The 21,748-nt window shown below is 29.5% G+C and overlaps 4 protein-coding genes across 4 annotated transcripts in view; 1 reads left to right on the forward strand and 3 right to left on the reverse strand.

Annotated features, from left to right (window-relative positions):
- LOC130678563 (chymotrypsin-2-like) overlaps positions 1-316 on the reverse strand; it is a 3,299-nt gene extending 2,983 nt beyond the window's left edge. Inside the window, exons 1-2 of the mRNA XM_057485847.1 lie at positions 262-316; positions 26-188 (exon numbers count right to left, since the gene is read on the reverse strand). Coding sequence (XP_057341830.1) covers positions 26-188; positions 262-316 — 218 coding nt within the window. The remainder of the gene's footprint in view (positions 1-25; positions 189-261) is intronic.
- Positions 317-597: 281 nt separating this feature from the next.
- LOC130677761 (uncharacterized) lies at positions 598-5,974 on the forward strand. The gene is made up of 11 exons (XM_057484619.1): positions 598-1,565; positions 2,718-2,935; positions 3,016-3,111; positions 3,661-3,757; positions 3,842-3,950; positions 4,051-4,174; positions 4,271-4,434; positions 5,020-5,060; positions 5,123-5,252; positions 5,320-5,454; positions 5,785-5,974. The coding sequence occupies exons 1-11, from the start codon at positions 1,445-1,447 to the stop codon at positions 5,819-5,821; spliced, it is 1,272 nt and encodes a 423-aa protein (XP_057340602.1). The 5' UTR covers positions 598-1,444; the 3' UTR covers positions 5,822-5,974.
- LOC130677743 (probable 2-oxoglutarate dehydrogenase E1 component DHKTD1 homolog, mitochondrial) lies at positions 5,921-12,771 on the reverse strand. Its single transcript, XM_057484599.1, has 9 exons — positions 12,324-12,771; positions 11,955-12,244; positions 10,197-10,766; positions 9,415-9,794; positions 8,208-8,475; positions 7,912-8,119; positions 7,411-7,823; positions 6,942-7,337; positions 5,921-6,161 (listed from the first exon to the last, which is right to left on the reverse strand). Exons 1-9 carry the CDS (start codon positions 12,460-12,462, stop codon positions 6,054-6,056), a joined length of 2,772 nt encoding a protein of 923 aa, XP_057340582.1. The 5' UTR covers positions 12,463-12,771; the 3' UTR covers positions 5,921-6,053.
- A 555-nt stretch (positions 12,772-13,326) lies between these two features.
- LOC130678572 (nose resistant to fluoxetine protein 6-like) lies at positions 13,327-21,415 on the reverse strand. The gene is made up of 12 exons (XM_057485858.1): positions 21,031-21,415; positions 19,822-20,078; positions 18,344-18,558; positions 17,668-17,947; positions 17,384-17,544; positions 15,802-15,970; positions 15,518-15,714; positions 14,785-14,923; positions 14,521-14,713; positions 14,272-14,414; positions 14,072-14,199; positions 13,327-14,005 (listed from the first exon to the last, which is right to left on the reverse strand). Exons 1-12 carry the CDS (start codon positions 21,413-21,415, stop codon positions 13,972-13,974), a joined length of 2,301 nt encoding a protein of 766 aa, XP_057341841.1. The 3' UTR covers positions 13,327-13,971.
- Positions 21,416-21,748: the final 333 nt, after the last annotated feature.

The following is a 21,748-nucleotide window of genomic DNA, read 5'->3' on the forward strand; positions in this document are numbered from 1 at the left end:
ATAAGGTGAACTATTCATATGTTACCTAATCAAACAATGCGCTGCTGAAAGAATGTAACGATTTGAGACGATTGTACCTCCACAAATATGTACATTACGATATCTTATAGATACAATGTACGGAAATTCTCTATCAGATACATTTTGACCACCAACAACACGCGTCTGTGATTTTACGAAATTTTTAACTACAATCATTAATATCATTAATTATTCAGTTCAATTATTAATCAACATAGTATTATATATTGAGTTAATTACCATGACACGTAATGAGAATAAAGTTAATAAATATCCTATTTTTGAATAACATCATAGTTATCCGACTGCATGGACGGCAGTAATTATCTCGTAGAAACCGAACGATAAATTTTATTTCCCATTGTAAGCTTATCAAAACGAATGCGAGATTAGTATTTGTGTTCAAATTCATACCGTAGTTTACTAAATATTGGATATTAGTTATTGATTTAAACAAATTATTTGTTGGAACATACGATAATTTTAGAAGCAATTATTCCCTGATTAAAAATATTGATTGAAAAGAATTGAGAAGTGGTCACTTCATGCAAACTGTATATCTATATATACAAACAAAAAAATTGAAATCAATTGAAATTATCGAAAAGAATTCGAATTTCATAACTTTTAATTCTTTTCAATCAATATTTTTAAACAGGGTTATCATTATTTCGATAAATTTCTTTTAGAAAAAAAAATTTGTGAAAAATAAGACCTAAAATTGATATCAGCAAAAACTTTATAATCCTAAGAAAAATATCCTAATATGCCAAATCTGATTCGATTCAAAAATTCATTTAGATCTCATGTTGCAACTAATCAGATATATAATTGCCTTAATGTAATATCCATGGTTATTTTTACGTAAGCATAGGAATAATTACTATGTCCGGATATTTTTTTTTACTTAGTAAAACTTTTTATATAAATTCCATGTTTCTTAAACAATAAGTGTACCCATTTTCATAATAACTAAGTCTTAACTTTATTTAGTTAAGATTACGTAGAGTATATCTAACATTTACATAACGGTCACAGTTATGAAATTAATATAATACTTTCTATCGTGACAAATTAATGACGAATTCATATATCAATCTGGTTCATCTCTAAATGAATGCGTCTAGTTTATCTGATAGGTAATTTGATACCTTATCTGTAGGTGAGAATGTCTACATATGATAGTTCATTTTATAAACCCAATATTTAACCAAAAATCGTTTATAAGATAAATTTTAATGGTTTTCTTTAGTTTTCAAAAAGAACACTGCATTCTACTTTAGTCTTAATTTCGAGAACAAACAATTTATATCAGTTTTCGAATGATATAAATAATCATTACTTTAACTAGTATTCTATATTTCGTTAAAACTGAAGTAGTTATTTTGTCTTTGACTAACGCTGTATTAAAATTATTGTGAAAATGGTGTTTTTATATTTATTGCTGGTATTCATTGCGATTAATGCCGGTACAGTAAGTGAAGCGAATCGTTTTTCAGATTGTGGTGACTTTTATAATTTTTACACGGCACGAAATTTAACTGGTAACTAAAATATGTATTTCTTAGATTTTTTTTCATTTATAAAATAATTATAATATTGGTTTCATCCCAAAAAAATAATTAAGATTTTACCCGCATTAAAAACTTTATATGTGAAAAAATATACTTTAAAATATATGAATATTATAATGTGATATATTGCACAATATATAAAATAATATTTATATTTTTTCTGTATTAATATATGATAATATATTAAAAAAAAATATATTGCTACAATATATTAATTATATATTTATCAATATAACTTTTTTTATGTATGTTTAGCATATAAATCTTGGTATATTTTATTATATATTGATATATTGTATTGAAAGTAGTATATTTATTGATATACAGTATGATGTATATTTTTTATATAAGTTTTCCAGTATATTGCAAAATATATGGTACTTCATATATTTTACAATATATAACGTCCAATATATTGCAAAATATATGGTACTATACATATTTTTCGTACTATGGTATGTTACATAATAAAAACCATGCATTTTAGTTTGTAATTTTCATTTCTATGCTATCGGGCAGCTTCTCAAAAAAATATAGGTATATAAAGACTATAATTTTCAATATATCGAGAAAAATATAATTTTTAATATATTGGAAAAATATAACTTTAATATACCGCAAACCATAGATTTAAACATATAAGTTCTTCCATGTATGATCAATTATATACAGACAATATATCACTAATTATATGAGTCAATATATATATAAATTTTATTATATTACACTTTATAAATTACATATATACCATCCATATATGACAAAAATATATTGAGCATTATATGAGATAATATATATAGAGAAATATAAAACATTATATAAAAAGAAATATATTATTAAAAATATATAATCCAATACATGTAAAAAACATATATTCATAAATATATATATTTTTGCCGCCATATATTTATCACATATTCACTATATATATTTTTATATATTTTTAACAATATATAGATTTCCATGCGGGATACTAAATCTGATCAACGATCAATATTAATTTAATTTTTTTCTGGAATCATATTTACGCCCTTTAAGCTAGAAAACAATAGATCGTTTTAAAGATGGTCTGCAGAGTTAACTGTTTTCAATTTTTTTACATAAAAAGTTTTTAACTTGCAGTGCTGGAATGTAAACTCGTTGAAATTCGCGTTATCGCAAAGTACTCAACAAGATACAATCATTGGCCAATTGCTATAGAAGCACCTAATGAACCATTCATTTATTTGAACCTCCGTAAAATTGATGGTTTGACGAATAAAAACACTCCTATTTATTTCGGCAATAACAACGGCACAACTGATTGCGCAACTACTTATGAAAAATCTACTTTGAAAGCTGTAACTATTAAACAATAATTTTAGTTGTATGGATAAGTAAATCGACATCAATTACAATAATTTAAATGTTTATGTTACAGGCACTTTCTAGTTTTAATCACATTTTCATGTTTCAAGATTATGATAGTAAAGCTGCAATAACAATATTTTCCGATGATTATGATAATTATAAGATGGTATGATTTTGAAAATTATTAAGATGTTCACCACTACTATTCACCTTTACGGAAAAAACTAATGAACCCTATTGACAGTTTATCAGTTTTAACAAGTGTTTGATCAACGAAAGTTCATAGTATAGGCGCTGCATTACCTTTACGTATATATTTTCATGTATTTTGGCCCGTAGAATCCGAATATCGCATTATTTCTTTTGAAAACCCGGGAGATCAATTATTTAAATTATTTACTATTTTTTTTTTTAGATATTTTGAGAAATTTAAAAACGAAAGTTGCTCTTATGAAATTTCGCTAAACTCAATAGTTTCCGAGTTATGAATTTTTGGAAATCGTAAAATTTGATTTTCATAAATTTTGAGCGTTAATTAAATAAACAAAAATGAATTAATTTATGACTTTATACCCATCATTGGAAAGGGCGTTCTTTCTACTTTTCATTTATACTTCAATAATGCCAAAAATATAAATTTATCGTTCTCAAAAATGTATTTGAAGTTAGTGCTTTCTCAACAGTAAATAATTTTGACATTTCTAACTTTTTCTAGGAGGGGTTCATCGGCAATTATATTTTACGACAAACAGATGACAGAAAATATATCCTCTTGAAAGTTACGTTTCCTCTAAGTGAAGTTCAAAAGAATGGTAAATTACAATGAGTTAAACTTCATATCTTAAATATACACTACTGTCAGTGAATTTAAATATTAATTAGTATTTTATTTTTAGAATATACAAAATATAAAAAAAATGATCGATTTTCAACGTGTAATTTAAGTTCATCTATCGATGCTATAGATATCAAAATTTTGGTCGCTCTAGACTGGCCTTCAATTAAGTAAGAACGTTTTATGTGAATTAAATTATAGATAATAAATAAATTTTTATTGAATTAAGATTGATCTGTAATGATGGTGTACGTTTTTGATCTTTTCCAGCCGAGAATCAGTATCGCAATCATTACAAAACTTATTAGTCTACTATAATGCAGTTAACATGTTGTTTCGACCGTTTACATCACCAAAAATTAAACTGATTCTTTCAGGTGTCATAATTCCAAATGTATGTAACTATTTTACTAATATATGAAACTACTCTTCAAGTTTCCAAACGGAAATTCATTAGCATATACTAATCATTTAATATGTTCTGTTCTAGAATGAATTTTCATCCCCTTACTTTTCTAAGAATCAATTTAGAAGGTCAAATAATAGTTATATCAATTTCAATGCCATCAATGAAAATATGAGAAAATATTTTTTAAAGGAACAAGCAAAAGTATTTCCGAATGATTCATTTGACATTATTATCGGAATGACTAAGTAATTAAATTTATTTTAAACAGTATTCAAATTATTAATGTTTTGCAATACATCCTTGATTAAGAAAAATTATTTGAAATGATTCGAAACAATTTGAAATGATTTAGAATAATTTGAATCGACTAATATATAGATATACACTTAGCATAGATTAAATAATTTTTCTTAATCAGGGCTGCTCTGAAAGTTTTATTTTTGAGCACTAGATAATGCGTCATTTACTTCACATGTACAGAGTTCCCCCCCCCCCTAAGATATCCCACTGTAAGATATCATTTCCCCTCATTTTACTACCAGTTCCCCTCAATTCAGTTTACCCACTACACTCAGTGGAATTTACTTGCGCATGCGCTTGAGCCGCTACTGTAAGTCAGCTGTTTACCCACACAAAGATATACTTACAGATAGTAAGACTGCGCATGCTTCTATTTTTAATAGATCCACCTTTTAAGAGTGGAACGGGTACTCTCTAAAATATTTTTCCTGGAACCAGAGCCCCGAGTTTGATATCTTAGGGGGGGGGGGGGCGGCACTGTAGCATAAATTACTATTTTTATATTCTTAATTGGGTTTTCATTATTATAGCCTACCATTTTGTGATGCATACTACAATTGTCAATATTATGGTTAGTATCCCATTGACACGATAAATTTCGTTAGTAATTCTATAGCTTCTCTTTCTTTGAAGGTGTGTCGGACCAAAGTGTAATCTATAATAGTAACTCTCGCAAAAATGAGCCAGCACGTATAGTAGGTGTAGTACGACATCCCCATTTCCAAGGTAGTTATGCTGTTGTTGCGCGTGAAATCGCTCATATGTAAGTATTACTACAATGATAAATTAATTACCTCCGTGAAATCTATGACATAAACTTTGACTATCAGCTTAGGAAGTTCTTACAATACACCGTATTATGCTTTCGATAAATGCAATGGAATTACGAACAAATTTGTGAGACCCGACGAATGGCCGCTAGAATGGTCAAGGTGCAATATTGATGACATGTCTATTTACTTAAGGTATGTACTTCAGATATAAAAGTATTATAGGGGATATCAAAATTGATCAATCAATTTTTCTATATTTATGTAACTTGGTCATAAAGTGACGATTCATCCACAGTCGCAACGATGCGATAGGAGCCTAAGGTTTGTGGCGCGTGCTTATGAAAATGAATAAAAATAAGTTTGATGGCTGAGCCAAAAGCGGATACGCTAAATTACACTAGTTTTCGTAAAAAAGTGTCACAAAACTTAGGAAAATGTCGTAAAGTTGTGATTGGCAGAAACGGCGGCCATTAATTGATGATACGTAAATAAATTTAATATTAAATTATAAAATATTTACAGCCTCAACCAATCATCTGGATTTTACAAAAGGAATTAAACATTATGGCAATACATGTGGTATAGTAATTAAAACAATCAAACGAAACACCTTTTATAATTATGAAAATAACGAAACGATAAATTTTTTTAATAAAATAATTGTATTTTTTCTTAGCATTACATTTTTATCCAAAAATATATATATATTCACCGTCACAACGAACTATTTCCTTTCTTAAATATCTATACAATACTTAATATATTAAGTAATCTTACATGGATAATTTTTTTTATCTTATTACAAAAGGTTTAACAATTACTTCTATTGCTTCACGCTGGTGTAACTGACCAATGCCAACCGTTGGTGCTGCTAATGATTCACGACCGCAATATTTTAACTGGAAAACAAGATTATTACATCGATTAATATTCAATAGAATGATTTCGGGACTAAGTAAAGACTTCATAGTTGTCATCTGGGTCTATAAAGCAGCATTACTATTTTGTAGCCTTTACGAAAATTACTACACGCATCCGAAAAGCTTAAGTACAGTCGAATTCCATTAACTCGGATAGTTAGTCTACGGAGCGAAAATTTCCTGGAAATTCCGACTTATCGAATGCTCCTTCTCCTTTAAAAAGTAAACTACACGCATGCGCTTTTACATGACATGAATAATGCACAGAAAAATCTACACAGACACATACAAATGTACAGCTTTGGGTGGGAGATAGCGTAGCTCGTAGTAGAGGTCAATATTGGGGGGGGGATTCCGAGTTAATGGAATGCGACGTAATGTTTATTATTCTCTTAATGTGCGCTGTTATGTCCACCTGCATGGTTTGTATTTATCATAAAAAGTCAAGCAGCTAACGCCTCTTATGAAAAGTGCAATACAAGCTTACATTTTGATGAAATCGCTAAGCGGCATAGTAGTGAACTACAAAAATCAAGTCGCTGTAGTATCGAATTCATTTCGGAAAAGGTCTATACCAGTACGCTGATAAGATAATAGTCTTTAAGTTTGACGGTAGTCTAAATTTTCAACTGATCACCGGTTAATCGCTACAGCGAAGCGATTTTTTAAATATTAACAGAACATGACAGACATAACAGCGCAATGTTTAATTTTGGCACCAATTTATGTAAGTGCGTCAAAAAAGGTAAGATACATTACCCTTAATCCACATAAGTTTTCAAATCGTGGCTTAACGAAACTCCAAGCTCCCATATTCTGTGGTTCTTCTTGACTCCAAATGAAATATTTAGCTTTGCTATATTTTTTTAATTCTTCATTTAATTCTACTATAGGAAATGGGCAGATACTTTCTAGCCTAATAATGGCTGTATTCCGTAATCCGACTGTTTCTCTCTGGTTTTCCAATGCATAATAGTGTTTTCCACTAACAAGTATAACCCTCTCCACATTCGACTCATCGACTTTGTCATCACCAATGACATTTTTGAATTGTGTCCCAGGCCCCATGTCATTCAATAACGACGCTGCTGATCGGTGCCGTAGTAAATTCTTAGGTGCGACGATAATCAGAGGTTTTCTGAAATTTCTTATCATCTGAAACATAAATCAATGTCTTTACATGATTTTTCTGAAGCTCTTAAATGTTTTCTGAACGAAAACTCAAAACCTGTCTCCGAAGAAGATGGAAGTATTGGGCCGGCGTAGTAGGATTCGCAACCTGCATGTTGACGTTGTCACCATCAGGAACGTGTTCTTTGCTATCCGTTAACTGCAGAAATCTTTCTACCCGACATGAACTATGTTCTGGACCAGCGCCATCAAATCCATGAGGCAACAGCATTGTCAATCCGCTGCTCGTCATCCATTTTGTTTCACCACTTGCTATGAATGTATCGATCACTATTTGGGCGCCATTGAAAAAATCACCATACTGAGCTTCCCATATTGGTAGAGTTGATGGAGACGTTATACTAATTCCATATTCGAATCCTAAAACTGCTTCCTCTGACAGTATACTGTTGGCTAATTCTATTTGACCAGTTTGTCCTTCGGCCATACAATTCAGTGGAATGTTAATTTCTATAGGAAAAATTGTTGTAAGCAAACTTGTTGGTCAGCTAAAAATTTTTCGAATTACTTTTCTATCGCAGTAGACAAAAAATATTACCTCCTGTTGTTTGATCAACAATCATTGCATGGCGATGGGAAAATGTACCCCGACCAACATCTTGACCACTCAATCTAACATTATATCCTTGGTATAATAAGCTTCCGAAAGCTGCTGCTTCAGCAGCAGACCAATCCAACGGCTCGTTTCTATCCAATTTTTGTAATCTTGATTTTATATGATTTTTGAGCAAAGTCGGATTTACATCCTAATAAGAAATGTGAAAATCAAAATATATATTATTGGTTAAAGTTATGGTGAAAATCTATGGGCAGTTCATATGTATTGAATATTACCACATCGTCTTTCAAAGTGACACTTTTGCGAATAATAAATCGCAGAAGATCTAAATCTACACCAGTATCCCAACTGGTCAAGGTTGATTTCGCTTGCGTAAATCCAGACCATCGGTGTGTGAAGTAAGTCGGTTGCGGAACAAAATTATCAGTTTGTTTCAACGCATCATTCAACCAAGAAGTATGCTTTGTTTTAATTGTTTCACATTCTTCATTTTTTATGACATTGAGAGTTTCCAATTGTTCTTGATACTGATCTGGAACTGATCTAGAGTAATAAATTATGAATAGATAAATTTATATTGAGTTTCGTAATGATCTTTTTAGTTTTTGAAAAGATCTACGTTAATTTAAATTGCTGGAGCTATTAAGAGGTTATACGGCAATACTTTGAAAAGTTATTCGATGCCGAATTTCGCTAGTAAAATAGTATATTCCACATCAAGAAAGAATAAGAAAATAAAACAACCCCCATTTCCTTTCAAAGCCTAAATCAAGGGTGGATAAAACACGGATGATGACGAACTTTTTATTGTGATATGCATACGTTTTTTTTACTAGATCAAGAACCGAGTGTTTGAATTCTTGCAATTGTCGGCGGGAACGTTGACCCATGTGTAAATTAATTTTTTTTTCCCATAAGAGAAAAAGCAATTTTAATTCTGCTACACAGGGCAGGAATTAACCCTTTCCCGGCTTGGAGTATCGGTGAGTCATGTGGGGATGGAGCCAATTAAAGTCCGTTGTAAGGCTGTATGAGTGAAAGTTTAGTTGTGGCAGTATAGGCAAGCGCTCCCTTCTACCATTTTTCAGGCCCCCTCTCTAGAAAACAGACTATAGCTCTCTCATTTTAAGAATAAGACGTACGATTCAAATTAAGAGTAGGGATTCAAGGTCGACCGGGAAAGGGTCAAAACTTTCGATGCAAATTTGGTGAACAAGTATGCGTATGGGAATCCATCCGAAAACGCCATCTAGGAACCCACATAGGAATCTTGGCTGTATTTCTACAAGGATTTTTTGATAGGGGTTAGGGGATAGGGGAGCGTCCCAGTCAGAAAAGTTTGCCCTCGGTTTCGAGTCGGATAGACATTGCATCGTTGGAATGTCCTGTTATTCTTTCTTGGTGTACAATAGACTAATTTGTTTGTTCATGTCTTTTTTAAGCTCTTTCAATTAGGATTATGTGATTAAACAAAGTTCTTACTTTCGGCTTTTGATAATTTTGTAAATTAATGGGTTTGTGAACGTAGGATCATCTAGTTCATTGTGACCCCACCGTCGGAAGCAATTAATGTCGACAAAAACATCTTTGCGAAACTTTCGCTGATAATTAAAAGCAATGCGGGTTGCACGAACAACGTCTTCAGGTTGATCTCCATTGACATGAAGTACTGGTGCAGCTATCATTTTTGCTAAGTCCGTACAATAGCGGGTAGATCTTCCCCAATATGCCGGCGTTGTGAATCCTAGCTGATTATTGACCACCATATGAATGCTTCCACCGATTTCGAAATGTGGAACTGCAGTTAAAGCTAAACTTTCTTGATTTACTCCTTGGCCAGAATATGCCGCATCTCCATGAATCTACTCGAGTAAAAGAACTGATACAATCTCCTTGTATAAATTGATTTTGAACATAATATTTTATTAAAAAAGATTAGAGTCTACTAGAGATAATGAACTAAAAACGTTTTTATGTTCAAACGAGCTCTGGCTTGGCCCAGACTTGGCCAAACTGTAGAAACCTTGGCCAATTTTGTATGCCAGTCTTGGCCCAGCCTTGGGAGAAGTCTGGGATGATACTCGGGTCAGACCTGGTCCATTAATGGCCCATTCATCGACGAAACAAATTAGTAATCGGTAGCAGCACCGTTTATTTTGGTAGCTGCTACTGAAAATTAATCAGTCGCAGCTACCAATTTTTTTTTCCGTGTGCCAGAAAATAATTTATTAGAAAAAAAAATACTTGGTTAAAGTATAACACACCTGAAGATTAAGAGTTTTGTCACCCCACTGTGAATTGGGATCATCAGAATATCCACCCTCTTTAATTTCTTGCATAACGGCACGTGTTTTACCCATGGAAACAGGATTAACAATTTCCAGATGCGAAGGATTATATAACATTGTGACGTGAAATTTTTTAGCATCAACTTCTAAGTCTATCGATGATATAAAATGACTTGGAACATCTCCGGTTGCTTGCACACCATTCGGAAACTCTGGAAGACCTCGGATCTTACGGAAAAGTTTTTCTGGTGGAAATTTCAGCATTCCTGTTAAAACATTAAGCCTTCCGCGATGAGGCATACATAATATAATATTTTCAAGTTCGTTTTGGGCAGTTAGTTTGAAAAATTCATGCAAAAATGCCATCATTGATTCGGCCCCTTCTCCGCTGTATCGCTTAAATGTAACGAATTTAACTGCCAAGAAATCATCGAATGCTTGACTCTTAAGCATTTCTATAAGAATTGACCTCTGGGTTTTGCCATCTACAATTGAGTTTTCTGAAGATTCCATTTGTTCGGCAAACCATTCTCGTTCTTCTTGAGTCTGTGTCAATAAAAAACCAAAAAATTACTCTGATTAAGAACTCCGATCGAATTTCATTGAAACTCAATCAGACAAACGGAATATTTTCAAATGTTCCGATTGACGAATGAACCAATCGGACTCAATGAGAAAACAATACTTTCTTTTTCGATTATGTCCCGATTGAATCCAATTGAAATTTTTCGATCGGAAAATAATTTGTATAGTGTAAATTTCAATTGGTTTTAATCTGATTCTATCGGAGTTTCTAATCAAAGTAATTTATTTATCGATACTTACACATTAATTTTCAAAAAAAGGTATAAAATTTAGTTTATTTCTTAAAAATCGTGTTTCCAACCGACGTTGGTTATCCGAAGTATTAATACTCTATTCTAACAAAGAAATTATGTACAATAGAGTCTCTATAACGTTTTCGTTCTGTAATTTTGACTTCCCTTCATTTCTCCTCCGACAGTAGGAGAAGTGTTCTCCCACTCTGTCACTCAACTGTACATGCGCAAAGGTAAAGCGCGGTTCTGCGTATAGGCGTTGCGCGTAAACTGAGTATTCTAACCCTAAATTCGTGTACGTAAATAAACATTTAAGTTAAATAAGCTTTAATATTGCGAAAATCGTTTTAAAAAAATAAAAAAACTTATTACTCGATGAAAAATGAGTTTTACTGGAAAAATTGATTTTCTATTTAAGAAGTTTAACAACAATAAAATTGACATATTAATTTTGGAAAAACGTAACCTTTAAAATTTAAGAATTCGTGGGTCGTTTCGACTGAATCACACTTTTTTTAAGTCACGTCTTCTAGTAAAAAGAAGGGGTACTTCTACAATTTTGATTCCTGGAATTTTAGATTCGTCTCCGTCAAAGTTAGAGAGACTCCACTGTATTGTCAAAATTTACAGTCAAGTCGATCTTGCGTTATTCCAAAAATATAATTTTTTTAAAAATTGTTTTTTTGTAATAACATAATGATCTAGTTTATAGATTAATTTTTTTTTCACTACATAAAATTTCCACCTCTCGAAACCGTCATCCATTGACGTCTGATCATAATTATTCATAATTGTTATTCAAATAAAATTATCGACTAAATATAGCTCTCATCTTATAGCCGGAACGAATTATTTTGAGAGCAGCTTTGTTATCAATTCATAACATTATCTTAATCTTATACACAGCATAACTTACCTCGAGGTAATTGAACTCTGCACCAATAAAATTACAATAAATATTATTAAGAATTTCTACAGCCTCTTTAACAGTTCCTTCAGTTTTCGAAGTATTTAATATTCCACTAAAACTCACAATGTCATTTAATTCAAGGCCATATCTCTTGGGATCTAATTCGATTAAATTTAATGGCCTTGTTAGCGCTATCGGATTAATATTTGCTTTCTGATGTCCATACTTTCTATATGCACTGACTAATCTATAGAAGTTACTGAATTTTATACGACTAGCTAATGAATTTTGTGAAACTAAAAAGGTAAAGAAAAAAAAAAATTTAACATCCAAACATGAAATGACTTCGCTTCAGATTTGAATACTTATACTCACTGTCATAATATTTGACCTTTTTTTGCTTACAACCATAGACAATATTTTTTCCATGATAATCACATTTGTATAATTTGTTAAATTTTAACAACTTTTTTTTAGGGTTGACAAATGTTATGAACTTTGTGCCACAGTGCATTTTTTATAAAACTTTATGACCACCAGAATTAACCAATACTGATCGAAGACGGTGATGAAAGTAACTGAGTATCATTTTTTCAGCTCTGTCTTAATTCATTATCGCCGTCTTTATCACTATGGTAGTACAGTAGAACGTTCGAACTTAATGTTATCAAAAGATACGATAGCACTTTTGAGAAAAAGTATTATGCCTTTCAATAAATCCCCACTAAAATTTTTTATTACAGATTGGCATTGATTAAAAATGTCAATGCCCTGATTTTCACCCAATTATAGAAAGCGGGTCTTATAAATACGAAATATGAATGAATTATGGTGGCATGTTCAGGAATTCAAAATAAAAGCAATGACTAAGTATTAGTTCTGATCACTTACTTACATATAAAGTTGTTTCTATTGTATAGATGGTGTGAATGATTTGGTGTTAAAATTTTCAATAGTGCCAGTGTGAAAGTTACACCACATGGTGTTAAATTTTCGACCGTGTGAATTAGAGTGTAAACTATTGGTGTAAATGCATGAGTTATTTATTGAAAACTCTCGATTACTTCGACACTAGTGCTATAAGCTATAGATTATATTATCAGAAATTATTTGAAGTAATAACACCGAGCGGTGTAAAAGAAAACACTCACACGGTGTTAAAAGTACACCAAGTATATTTTACACCAAAAAAATTTCACACCGTCGATTCACACCAAGCAGACTGAGTAAAGTCCTCGGGGACTATTTTCACACAAAAAATTTTTTACAGAGGTAATTGTAAGTATAAAAAAAATTGTATGTGTAAAGCAAATAATTGACTTAGAAATGATTAATTGATAATTGATAATTTTATTATATTTTTCTCACTGATTTAATTTGCAATGAGACTTGAATCATGAAAAAATTGTTTCCCATACTTTATACAAAAACATTAACATATAATTGTGGACAATTATTCTTGGGATTTCTCCATAAATTAGTCAATCTGTCTTACTATTAGTTTTTGAAACAAAAGAAAATTTCTTTTTGTATTTGAACCCTGGTAGAAATTTTTCGAACTTTTCTCTGAAAAACTCTAAGAAGTCTTTGGAACTTTGGAAAAGTCTTTAGAACTTTAGAACTGAGTTTTTCAGAGAAAATTCCGAAAAATTTCCATCAGGGAAATATAATTCTTCCGATACTTCAAAAATAAAACTACTATTTTCTTAACACCGCTACCGGTATTATTTAACACCGGGGAAGCGTGGACTTACACCGTTTTTTTTGCAGACTAAATTGATTCGGATCTTAACATTTTTTGCGGTAATATATTTTATAATACCTTTCGATAACAAGACATCGAAGGATACACAGAATTTTATGTACCGTTAATCATAAATGGAAGATATAAATTTACTACTAATCTAAATATCTTAAGATAACTTGTAATCGTCGATTGCCTCAGTTTTTTCTGATGCTTCATTAATTGTTCGAATTTCTTTCAATATTTAAATATTTACATATCTCAGTTTTTTAATCATTATTATATCTCTTTATCCTCTTTTTTCCTTAAGAATCTAGTGGAACATGGGAAAAAAAAATACATAAAAAAACATTTCAGTATTGCAGAAAATATTACTCACTTATCGGGCTTTTCAATTCGTTTAAAAAGTAATAGTTTTTCAATATTTCTGAATGGACCTTCTATTACTAATGCAATAATTAAAGAGAAGAAGAAAGATAGAGTGACATCTGGTATCAAATCCCAAATCTAAAAATTTTATTTTATTTGTTTTTAATAATTTTATACCATACTGTTCTAAATCAATGTTTTTTTTCCTACCATATTATGTATTGAGAAAGTTCGAGCATTTCTTCTGACGGCAATATCATAAGATTGATTTACATGGTGTACTAAATATGCTCCATAAGTTAATTTACTCATTGGCTGCGCCCATCTTGGTTGCAAAAATCTACGATGACCATCTAGTCAAATTAATATGACAAATTGTAACTTAACTTTACAAAATTGTTAATCAAATTACCCTATCAAAAAAATCCATGGACGATTTCGATAATAATTGATACTTACCTAACCCTTCACCAATCGTTAATAAAACGATTAATGAAACGATAGCAAAGGCAAAGACAGGTCGACTTAAACTGGCGTAGAGCGCAGCTTCTAATGATGATGGATGTTCATTGGGATCATAATATTTCAAGCCCAAATTTTGAGATTTGATGCATACTATGATGGCAATTATAAACAGTATATTTGACCATAGCTTAAAAAAAAGATATAATATACTTTTCAATAGATCGTTTTCTGCTTAATGTGAATTTACAATTGACTTACTTTCGATATTCTCCATAACGATAAACGACAATCGTAAATAACAGCGCCAGCGAGAACTCCAATAAAATAAGAAGCAAGACGTTCATGGGTTTTTATGTAATGATTTACAAAATAAAAATCATCTCTAACCTCTTGCATGCTACGGAACGAGAATTAAGATTTTAATATTTAAAGACCTAGCCTTTATGGAAATGGTATATATTTTGAATATATAGTCGTCCCGATGAAAGCTTGGGATTTTTTCCCACCACAGTTTCTTCCCCCACCCTTTAAATGTTGGTTTGGCACATGCGCACATTTAATGACGCATGCGCCAATTTTAATATTATGGTGGTGGGGGAAGAAACTGGTGGAAAAAAATCTCAAGCTTTCATCGAGACGACTATAGAAGAATATATTTTTGAATATATAGAAGAAATACAAAAATATATTATAAGGAATATAAAACTATATGATTAAAATAAATAGTATATCTATTTTACATATGTTTGGAATATATCTAAAAAGGCAAAAAGGATAATAAAATAAATATATTCTTTTTACATCTAAAATACATCAAATATATATATTAATTATATAGTTTTATATTCCTTGTATAATATTCTTTTATTTTTTCTGTATATCCCAAAATATATTTTTTTATATTCAAAATATATACTATTTCCATAGGAGAGATTACAACTCTTAAATAAAATAAACTCGTTATCATTAAAAGCAACTGACGGATACTTACTAAGGTAAACCTCTGAACATTGGTTGAATATTAAAGTAATATGTGATGCAAAATGGAACAATACATCCAATAAAAATAATAGAAATTAGAAATAGATAACCAAATTTACGAGGCATTTTCCAGAATATATAAATTATGAACAAAGCCATAATATATAAGTGGTAGTCCACGGAAAGATACCATGATTGAAACATGCACTAAGGAAAATCACAATGTAATTTTTTAAATTTATGTCGCAATATTTAATACCAATTTAATAATATTTCCATTCATCCATACATTACCATTTTGTCAGTATTAACATAATTGTTTATGTATAACATATTAGTCCACCAATTATTTGAGCAACTTTCGCTCTCTAATCCGATCCTTGAACCCCAGTAAGGTCCAGTTCCGAGATGAGGCAGTATTAATGCGACAAACATCATTAACAATAAATAAGATGGTGTTAATCTTGAAAAAAAAATTATTTCGCATGTTTTTTTGATGAATATTAGAACATAACGAATTATTTTATTGTAATAAATATTCAAGGGCATAAATATTTACAATATATCGTCTACCAAATTTTGATAAAAAGATGTAGTTTCATTATGTGTAACAGTATTATTACTTTTGAACATGAAATTTGCTCTACAAAGTTCTTAAACTTAAATAAACAGTCAATAAGTAAGAAAGTTAATCCGTTTAATAGGAATCTAGATATTTGGGATCTGTGTAATAGACATTAGGGATGGAAATTTAAGATAAAGAATCGATTCTCGATTCCGATTTTTTTTTATAAATTTTGATTCTCAGAATCGATTAATCAATTTAATCAATTTTAAGTAAGGAAAATTTTTTTTTTCAAGAAAATTAAAATTTCAGAAATTTTTTTATCTCAAAAAATGAAACCAATAAAATGAGATTAAAAGTATAATAAAATGTAAATTTATGATAATATTAGAAATTTTATATTTTATTAAAACAGGAAAGTTTGACAATATTAATGTCATGATGACTAAACAATGACTAAACAATGACTAAACTGGTACAGACAAATATGACATACTAGTACAGCTACAGACTATATTCCGAAAATGAGTTGTATATTATTTAGATGCTATCTTCATGCGACAATGAAAAGGAAATCAACTATATATGTCATCAAAATATTTGTAAGATGATTGATTAAAAATAAAAAAATTTAAGATAAGAAAACGACGCGAACACATAGAGGGCGCTAAATTTGAAATATTTTCGTAATAAAATATACAATTGCTTCACGCCATTTTTCATTCAATAGGGTCGTTAGTTCGGCATTAAAAATAAATCATAGACTCGATCACTAAGAATCGATTCTGATTACTGGGAGTCAAGTCGAAATAATCGAGTTTTTTGACCACAAAATCGATTCTCGGGTAGAATCGGAATCGATTTTACCATCCCCAAGATATCCGCCCCCAAAACTACCTTAAATTAATTAGCTTCTCGACAACTAAGTGGCATCATTAACTCTACTTTTTTTTTGTTCAGAAAGCAAACTATATTTTAATAGATATATAATTCCTTACTGTTCATAAATTTCAACACAGATAGAAGGTCATTTTGCGGGTAACTTAAGCTAATACTTTCTTTTTTTAACAGAAGAGGATTGTAGATTCTCTCTACAAATTTGGTTTCAGAAATTTCAAGCTCATCGCAATCAAGATTATAGCGACTCCTTTGTTACCCGGGTAAAAAAAAATTATGTATGATTATATATAATTATATGGTATTTGTATTTAATTATATTGGGCCATTTTTCACATATAATTATATTTAATTACATATAATTTTTTTTACCCAGGTACTTAATAATATATAACAAAATAAATGTTTATTTACCTGAGATACCGTATTAATATTGCCATCGAAAAATTAATTCTACCTTTTTTATCCAATTCTATCAATAAGTAATAAGCGAGTAATAAGCCACCAAATGCAAAAAAAGATTCAACAATTATCGGACCATTGTACAAGAGAATTGATATTGGCAATGTATATGTCTAAAGAAGAAAAAAAAAATAAATAAAATAAATAGATAGATTATTCATATAAAAAATTTTGAAATGTAACACACAGAAGTCATTTATTTTTCAATTCATACAGTATTAATTTATGTTACTTACAAATTCCAAATAATTTGAATTCATTGTTGGATTGTAGTAGTACTGCATTAATCTATGGCCGAAAATAACCATGATCATGAATATCGAGCGAAATAAATGAATACTATCAAGTCCTGGATGATTGTACGAAATTTTTGAAATACTTTTGAAATTTCGACGGGCAGAAAAACAAAGAAATAAATCTGATAATATGGAATTATTATTTTCGTTCTCAACTTTCGTAGTAATATCATACCATGTACTTGCAAACATTAACAATGCTAGACTTAAAATGATGTAACTAAAAAAATAACAAAATCATTAAAAATTTCTATGTAATTTTTCTATAAATATAAATTATAGAGCTAAGGATTTTTTCTTCTACGATCGGTAAATTGGCGGGTTCATTTTAAATTTGAATCTTCTTTTGATCAAAAATTTTGTGTGACTGAAATTACCCTATGTCCATGTTACCCTAGTGTATGACTTGAAAAAAAAATAGAGGATCTGCTTTAGCCCAAGGAACATGCAAACCCCCCCCCCCTCCCACCCCAATTATTAGTAATTAATTTTACTAAAAACTCCACTAGCCGTAATATTAAAAATATAATAATAAAAAATATATATATACATATATACATATATATGTATATATGTACTAGAAATTGACATCATAAAAAAAATCCAGAGATTTTACCAATAAAATTTAGCGATGATCGAGAAGTTCGTCTTGTCATTTTGTGCTTGACAGTTTCCCTTCATTGTAATGTCAATAAAAATATTGTTCTCCTGTCCGATTTCTTTAAGCGGTTTTTTCAAAGCGCTATTAATATCTACAGCACTACAAGAATCAGGTACACAGAGAGCTAATTCAAGTAAATATCTCTTTACACGACGAAAATCTCCTTTTTCCTGTATTAAAAATCTTAAATACTTATAAACATGTCGTAGTAAAAAAGATTATATATAATTATTCATGGCCTTAAAAGAGATTTATGTCTAATGTAATATAATTATGGGAAACTATATACCTATAAAATTTTAAGTAATTTCATAGATATATAAATAATTTTTTTATAATAAATATAGACTTCGATGATAATTAGTTATATATTGCTACTATTCAATTTTATTAACGGCTTGGTTTTTCGTAATCAGACGATTGCATAAAAAATGATGTTTCCGACTTATTTTTAAATGTATGTAAATAAAAAAATATTTACTTTATTTTCATTGAATCGTAATAAATTGATACTATTATGATAAATCAAAAAAAAAAAAAAAAAAAATCTGAAAATAATCAATTATGTTTTGAATAAACATCAAGATTCACTGAGAATTACTAAGATGGGTCGTCTAGTGGATAACGCGCGGGCTTCATAACTCAACGGTCGAGGGTTCGCGACCCATCACCGGTAAAATTTAAAAGTATTTTTCAATCAATGAACAATCACTACTATACGATGCCGACATAATAATACTAGTTAATGTCTATGTTTTTTTTTCCGTATTTCTAATTTATTTATAATTATATCAGGCCATTTTTTATATACAGCAGGACCTCGTTATAAGACGCGTTATTAGACTCTTCCCCTCAATTTGTTAAAACTCACTCGGAACGCTTCCCCCACCAACAACTCAATCAAAGTTTTGCGCCGAAACCTCGCTATAAGACTAACGACCGGTACGACTAAAACCGAAATAAAATGTACATACATAAAGATTGTAGATGAAATAAGTCATTTTCATAAAGAATAGTTAAAATTTCGTGGTATCACATAATTAATTAACAGAAAAGAACGACAAAATTCTGTTTATTTATGATTATAAATAAAATAGATTCACTGTATAAAAGAGTAGAGTTGAACCGAATACATAAAAAACGCCAAATGGCGATAGTCTTATAGCGAGGCTTGGGCGCAAACGCTGTTAAGCACAATAGTGGGGGTACCTTAATTCTAATAATTTTTTTCTCTACAGCGCCGAGCTAGTCTTATAACGAGGCTCTACTGTATAATCTTTTTTACTCGAGCAAATCAAGGATACATAAAATATTTAATTAATTGTATTATTTTATCAGCCTAAATTACGGTATATTATATTAAGAAGACTTTATAAACATTATTATTATGAAATAAAAAATATTAAGATTTTAAGCAAATTACATAACATTACCTTGATAGTTTCCCACACCGAACCATTCATATCAAATTCTAGTGTATGTGGACCATTGCGCTGGTCGAATGTATTAATCTTATGATACTCGACCTTCACAATACAGTATCGTCCATTGATTTCTTCATTTTCAGCTTCAATGTCAAACTTGTGTCTTGGTATACTCGTTTTTAATTGATAACATCCATCAAAATTGCCGTAGTGTCTTGTATGACCAGTTATTATCCCATCGGGATATTTCGTCGACGAATCAAACACTAAACAATTTTTTTATATTACACGTTTAAAATTATGTTATTGTTAATTAATAAATCGTCAAATTATAATTTAATTAATAATAAAAAAATACAAATTAAATTTAATAAAAATCTCTTGTGACAAAAAAATTAATGTCAAGTTCAAAAATCGATGGATATTCAAAAATACAGAATTTTGATTTTAGTCAATTTTTTTGTTTTTGATATATATAAGACTCAAAAATGAAATTTCAAAAATCGTTATTTGAAATTTTTTTATGAAAATTCGTATTTTGAAAATTACTAATTTATTTTAAGTGATAAAAAATTTCGCTTCTATTATTTGACTTGAAAAAAAAATTATATCATATATTGCGTATACTTTTGGTTATATATGTAATACTTGTATTCAAATAGAGTACATAAATTTTTTCACTTTAAGTTTGGGTCAATAATAATTATAAAAATATTTTTACAAAAAATATTTTTTTTTGTCTCTGAATTATTGCGTATAGTCAACGAGGTTACTATATTTTGGTGAAAGGTTCTACCTTAAAATTAAGTACATTTTAACAATAACAGTGTAATAAAAATATTTCGTAAGATATATATATCATAAATACTATTCAAGTATTTATCGAAAAAATATAATCAAGGTTACTTTTAAATTAAATTAAATTTTGAAATATATATGTTACAAAATTATCTAATTATAAAATAGAGGACAAAATTTTTGCCACTTTTTTAAAAAGTAAATTTAACTAAAATATTTTTGAATTATTTTTTACAAAAAAATTTTAGTTAAATTTACTTTTAAAAAAAGATCGTAAAATTTTTTTATCAATATCACTATTAATTTTTTTTTTGTAATTTTAATTTTCAAAATATAACAATTTTAAATATTTTTTTCTAAAAACTCATATTTATTTTATTTAAAAATAATAATTTAATAAAAAAAATAAAAATAATTTACTTTGAACAGCCCACAGAGTTCCATTACGTAATTCCTCAAGATATCTTAGCGCATGTCTTTTACAATTTCCTTCTGGAATTGTCGGCGAACTTGCAAAAACTACTGGAAGTAATGGAATTTTTGAATACCACGAAATTTCAGAATTTCGAAAATTTGAATCACTCTTAACATTATTCGTATCTTTTATTTTTTCTATCACAACACTCGTGTAACTTTTTCTATTCTTCTCAAAAGTTATATTATTTTTTATATTCAAATTATTTTTGCAGTATGTTCGATTTAAAGACAAAGGTTTACAACATTGTTCACTTATCGAATAATTTAAATTACAAAACACCGATAGAAACATGCAATTGAAAGTAAGGATTATAATTTTATAATGCATTGCTATATTTATTTAATAGATTTGAAAAAAAAAAATATAAACAAATTCTATAATAGACTATCGAGATTCTAAAGAGCAGTTAATTTGTATTTGTCTTTTTCTTAATTCATACTGGCTTCTAACTTTTCGTTCCTTCAACTTAAATAGAAGAGCCAAGCGAAAGTATTTTCAACCTTTGATCAAATATATTCAATCTTAAATTGTGATTCAATGATATTCTAATACGGATTCATTTTGTCGTCATTGATAACATCCATTTTATTTTATTATTAGTGCGTAAATATTGTACAATATTTACGCACTAATAATGCAAATATAAATAAAAATTTTTCA

This window comes from Microplitis mediator, chromosome 1 (genome assembly GCF_029852145.1).
Source record: "Microplitis mediator isolate UGA2020A chromosome 1, iyMicMedi2.1, whole genome shotgun sequence".
Lineage (NCBI taxonomy): Eukaryota > Metazoa > Arthropoda > Insecta > Hymenoptera > Braconidae > Microplitis > Microplitis mediator.